This window comes from Polypterus senegalus, unplaced genomic scaffold, assembly GCF_016835505.1.
Source record: "Polypterus senegalus isolate Bchr_013 unplaced genomic scaffold, ASM1683550v1 scaffold_3765, whole genome shotgun sequence".
NCBI lineage: Eukaryota > Metazoa > Chordata > Cladistia > Polypteriformes > Polypteridae > Polypterus > Polypterus senegalus.
Genome location: NW_024378694.1, coordinates 28,998 through 34,764, shown reverse-complemented (window position 1 = coordinate 34,764; position 5,767 = coordinate 28,998). Strand labels below are relative to the sequence as shown.

The 5,767-nt window shown below is 41.6% G+C and overlaps 1 protein-coding gene across 1 annotated transcript; it reads right to left on the bottom strand.

The window, feature by feature from the left end:
* Nucleotides 1-670: 670 nt before the first annotated feature.
* LOC120519617 (zona pellucida sperm-binding protein 3-like) lies at nucleotides 671-3,504 on the bottom strand. Its single transcript, XM_039742549.1, has 9 exons — nucleotides 3,146-3,504; nucleotides 2,200-2,318; nucleotides 1,934-2,037; nucleotides 1,680-1,854; nucleotides 1,486-1,606; nucleotides 1,309-1,400; nucleotides 1,115-1,229; nucleotides 918-1,043; nucleotides 671-796 (listed from the first exon to the last, which is right to left on the bottom strand). The coding sequence occupies exons 1-8, from the start codon at nucleotides 3,485-3,487 to the stop codon at nucleotides 1,035-1,037; spliced, it is 1,077 nt and encodes a 358-aa protein (XP_039598483.1). The 5' UTR covers nucleotides 3,488-3,504; the 3' UTR covers nucleotides 671-796; nucleotides 918-1,034.
* Nucleotides 3,505-5,767: the final 2,263 nt, after the last annotated feature.

The following is a 5,767-nucleotide window of genomic DNA, read 5'->3' as shown; positions in this document are numbered from 1 at the left end:
ATTAAATTGACCGGCCATTGCTGTGTAACAACCATTATGATGCAGCAAAGTGGGGGCCCACCCATGTCTAAAGCGCATCAACTCTTCCTGCTGTGACCCAAATGTAGGCAAACCCCCTTAAATGAAAGTCCAGTATGTACACTCCAATATAAATTGTCATTTACTACTGAAATCGATTAAACAAAAATGTTTCTAAGAAAGATGCTGGGTTGATCTGCACACAGAAAAGCCAATCCAATTTTTTTTAATATATATATATAAACCCCCACACACCACAAACCAGCTGGTGTAGCTGCATGGATTCAGAGTCCCAGGACTAGAGTGGGAACCTTAGGACTTGATCACACATTTCAATTAAACTCTGGTGCCTATCCGTTCAGAAATTACAACGGAAGTGGTTTGATCTTCCTTCATATTTGGTATGCAGTAGCTGGGACCCTCAAATAGCTTAGACTACTGGGCTCATTTGTTGATGCCACTTTATAGAAAAGGGAGTTTGAATAGTTAGCAAATGTAATGTGCCCATTTAGGCCATCAAGCTATATAGATTGCTCCAGGTCTCCAAATATATAGCTTGATCTATAATCCTAGGCAACCCTTGATCTAGTGACCATGCATGAGGTGCCATCTAATTGCTCAATTAAATACAAAAAACTGAAGACAATGATACAAGGTTTAAAATTTTATTGCTTAGTGTTAATGTTCTTTTTTCTGTAGGCAAACAATAGTACAGCCACACACGAGACAGCCAGGACACCAACAACAGCACCAAGGATGGAATCTTGGAACTGGGAGCCTGCAATGAGAAAACCAAAGGTATTAGGAATGATGTGGTTTAATCTGGCAAAGTAAATTGACCAAAAATCTAAAGAGCAGTCCTTAACATGGCTTGCATTTAGGCTGTTCAGTTAAGTTACCTGCAGAGGCTTCATCTTGCTGGCCAGACAGGGACTGTGATACAGAAGACAAAGGAGAGACCTGCTCCAGAAAAAGAGGGCCAACAGAAATGGTCTCCTTCCATCCAGCTGGTGCACTCACTTCACCTGAAAAATACAATTACAGTTAGTCTATCCCAGGCTGGACACTGAAGAAGTCTGCTGGTGAGGTCACTTACTTGCTCTCCTGGGTCTGTGTTTAGGGCACCAGAGCCCCTCTTGAAGGGAGGGGGGTTGGCACAGCTTGTGTCACAGCAGCTACAGACAGCATTGTCCCCATCCACTGAGCTCCACCTGAAAAGCACAGCCACCAATCACAACCTGCTACCTCATCTGAACAGGTGCACCCACATCCTCCCAGTCAGTCACTTACTGGCTCAGTGCAGAGTTGTATGAACAATCCTTATTCAAAGGATCAACATTAGCAGACACCAAGGTCACCTTCAGATGGCAGGTAATGAAGATCTGAAAGTAAACACACAAGAGACTACAGTCACACCTGGGAGCTTCAATGGGACTCCTCCAAAGGAGATGGGAGGAGGGGACTTACTGAACTAGTAGTCAGACCATAAAACCTGAAGGCATCCAGCTGGAACTGCATTACAGACTGGGCAACTCTGGGGGACACGAACTGGGAATTGGAGCCTGTCAGTTGGCTGTCCAAGAAACACCTGCAATACACAAGAGGGACCATAGCATTGCGTTTCCAGACCAAGATCTAGTCAGACTATTACTCACACCCACCCATTATTCCCAATGAAGGTGTAGGCTGGGGCAGATGCATTGGACCCAGGAGTGGCCACACAGCTGTCCACAAAGACACGGAGAGGCTCATGGTTAGTGCTGTCCACAGATGCTTGAAGGTTAATGAGGTCTCCTAGGAAGAATGTGTTGGATGGACTCGGCCCACTCCAGTCACCTGCAGACAGGAATGTTACAAGGTGTTCAGATCACATCAGTGCAAATGGAAAGTAGGATTTTTAAATGTGTACACCTACTGCTCATTATAACAAGCGAGAAGCCCAGAATATCCTCAGCAGATATCGTGGAGGTGTATGGAACCCAAGTGGGGTTTAAGGCATTGCTGCTTACATTGTGTAGCCTGAGGGAAAAAGGACATTTGTAACTTGGGGGACAAATAAGACAGGTTCTTGCAAAGCCAGGCCTTAATACTCTAGGTTGTTTGAATCAAAGATACAAGTCAAGTAATATTGATTCTATGTTACAGCCAGCCATTGGGATGCATCTGTAATGCTGGTCTTACCTGTTGTATTGGCATTCAATCTGCACCACAGCTGGATTTGTTCTTACAATGGGAAGACCATCAATTGGAGAAGGATTGTAGTCAAGGGTGAAGGTGTACACTATGAGAGCTCCTTGCATCTAAAGAGACACCAGTTTAGGGCTATTCAGCTGACAATGCTAAACTAAAGAGCAAAAACATCTAGATTGGACTCTAACTTTTTCAATATGAATGGTTTCTAACTGTGCTGTTAAATCAATACAAGCCAATTGCTTTGTGCAACTTATAACCTTTCAGGATAGTAACAAAACTAATCATTTTAAGAGCTCTAGGCAGCCCTTTGGTGGGAGATCTTTACAGATAAAGAAAAAGGATCACACTACTGGCCATTCACACATTACTTAAGCAAATGTTCAAGCAGTACACCGTCCCAATTTTTAGTACTGAAGTTCAGAGCAGTTTATTCACCATATTGATTAAAGACTCACAGCATATTGAAATGGGGGATGTTTAAATTATAGATTTCACACCTGAAAGCTTTAGGAATGCTGGGGATGAAGAAATGGAAAAGCCTCAATTTGGTTAATTTTAAATCAACTTCTTGACTGATCAGAATTTAGATGGCTTCTTCAAAAGAAATGAATCTGATATTTAATACGCCCACATACACAGGTCACGAGTGGGCACTGCAACACCGATAAAGGGTCTATGCACACAATGCAGGTACTGTAACTGCGCAGTTCTCCTTTCTTGCCTATCCTGTACCAACGCCAAAGAGCACTCAGTCCGCTAGGAAAACGTAAAGTAAGAGGATCTCGTTAAAGCGAGCCTGATCAATTGCGACTCGTGCGCCAAAACGTCATACGAACATAAACCAGACCTGAGCCACATACAAGAGCTTTCAGTAGTAATCATCGAGAAACAAGATTAGGAAAACGACAAGGGCGAAAGCACTGAAGCCACTCACCTCCACGGTGCTCCCACAGCCCTGCAGAGGCGCTTCAATCACAAAGGGCTGAGCACCGGCCGGACTGGTCACACCACATCCACCCATGGAAAGATCAGAAGGCTGCACCAGCTTTTGGATGCCCAACAAGTCCGGACTGATGGTGACGATCACCTCACTGTCGGTGCACTGAGCGGTTACGGTCTGCGGAGCGCCAGCTCTCGGCTCAACATAATGCATGACCGCGGGCTTCTGGTGTTTTGCGATTTGCTTCCGTCCTTTGAAACGGGGCTGAGCAAATGCATCGCAGAGGAAAAAGAACAGCAATACCACGGCTATCTGACCCTTGTCTTTACACCACATTTTGAAACAACAAAGAGAAAATCAGCAAAACGCAGTAAAGTTCAATGCGCAGCGCAGGCTTTATATACACGAATGAAGGCGTTCGACGTCTTAATGTTAGCAACACGTGCGGAGAAAAAGACCGCCAATCAGACACCAATCGCGTTTGAAATGATCAAGACGCATGAAATACTGAGGTGAATTACGGGGAAGAGGTAACTAAATTAGAATCACAAATTAAAGCATGCCAACGCGTCAGATCATCTCTGGTAGTAAACTGACCGTTCTTCTGTGGATCACGCAGCCGTCAATGGGTTTTAAATCCCTCGGTAATTAAAACCAATTTGCTTTGCGTAAGTGAAGAATAAAGTGAACTAAATGTTAAGTGTGATGTCTTGAAGAAGTTTCACTTACGAGATGGGGGCGAGTTGTGCATTGCAGACTAACACGGAAGACTAATGAAATATTGGACAAATGTAGTTAAAGTTGAATGTAGTCAAATATTTTGTGGTAATGGGGTGATACTAAAAAGTAGTGATGGGCGGAGTGAAGCCTCATGAAGCATCAAAACGTTTGAAGCAATTGTGTCGGAAATCGTATCGAAGCCTCGAAGCATTTGACACTCACCTCTTTAGTGACCCCTCCTGGCCATTTTCATTAACATTACACAAACTCATGATCCACTTCAATGACGTCTGTTATAACTCTTATTGCTTTTATTTTTTCGCTGCTACAGACTGACAACGAAGAGAAGGGTTCGTCAGCAACTTCTAGTGTCTGATGTCTTATATATATATATATATATATATATATATATATATATATATATATATATATATATATATATATATATATATATATATATTTATATATATATATAACGCCGACAAGCAGAATGCACTATACGATAGCAAGAGTTAAAATAAGACGCCTCACGCATGGATTCCCGGCTCTTTCAATTAGTATTTACCTTTGCACTGTATCATTATAATCGCTCCTGTTATTAGTATTAGAATTAACCCTCATCTTTTCTTGAGATCACATTTAATAGCCTTAAATGTTTTCCTTGGTTTGACTTAATTAAAATGGAGTAGACGGAAAATAATGGTTTATCCCTGTACTTTGCCATGATATAGGTAAGCACATTTTAGAAAGAAAAGGTGAAATCCTTAAATCAGTTGTTATTATTCGATCAAGTATTGAAATATTTCATTTATTAATACTTTACAATATTTTGTGGAGCACGAAAATAACGAATTAGCTACAACGAAATGACGCCGTCAATGGCACAATTAACTAAGATGGTTGCTTTTCAAATTCTGAACGTAGTGCTAGCCCGAGTTCGATCCCACTTAAAGACTCATCAAAATTAACAATAATAAAAAAGGATCAGAATTGAAATCTTTATAACCAATTTGAACTAAATAATTTTGAGAGATACTGTGGAAGGATCACATAAGAGATCTGTTCGGGAATCACCAAAATCGCCATCAAAATGCGATGTCTAATTGCGGATGGCAGCTCACGTATTTACATTAATCCATTTCTATTCATTGCCATTTGACGTCCATGAACCCTCCATTGAATAAGGCAGTGGTTCTCAACCTGTAGGGGTCGAAGTAACAAAAAGGGGGGCGCGAAGATGTGAAAAAAAGAAAACATCTGTTGGAACCAAAACAAATTAACTTAAACTACATTCTGATAATAGAACAATAAATACTGTATAGAGTTAGATAAATGTCGATAAAACTTAAGTAGGTATAATCAAATATGCATCTACATTTCAAAAAATGTTGGGGGGGCGCGATTAAAACTGTTATGAAAACTCTGGTCGCAAATACTTAAAGGTTGAGAAACGCTGGAATAAGGTGATAACAAACCCACTGTGGTAGATCAGGTTGAATTTGCTCTGCTGCACCAAACATTCAAAGGTGTCAATCCAGAGCACATCAGAGAGGCTGAGAGACACGGCGCAGATCAGTCACCGGCACACAGACACACACGGACACTCCAATGTGAGCAGTGCACATATCAAGGTCGGCATTAAAGATTGAGTGCTGAGGCAACAAAAAGCAGCGGGATAAACACATCTGGACCTTCTGTTGAAAAAACATTTGCTTTTAACAACAGCATCCCTCCCTCGTGAACACATCTTCAAGGTCCGGACAGGTGATCAGTAAAAAGTTTTTTAGTCACAGCACAGTGCAATAATAAAACATTTCCTAAAACATATAGTTGTCCAGTCTGTATCATTCCTAAGCAATCTTCCAGTAATAGAGGCGCAATCCCAGTTACTAACAC

What these genes read in the sequence shown, in the direction of transcription:
- LOC120519617 (XM_039742549.1), bottom strand. Translation starts at nt 3,487, where the DNA reads ATGTGGTGTAAAGACAAGGGTCAGATAGCCGTGGTATTGCTGTTCTTT. An exon ending in CTCGCTTGTTATAATGAGCA is followed by an intron (nt 1,855 to 1,933) that starts GTAGGTGTACAC and finishes TCCTGTCTGCAG; the next exon opens with GTGACTGGAGTGGGCCGAGT. An exon ending in TACAACTCTGCACTGAGCCA is followed by an intron (nt 1,230 to 1,308) that starts GTAAGTGACTGA and finishes TGTGCTTTTCAG; the next exon opens with GTGGAGCTCAGTGGATGGGG.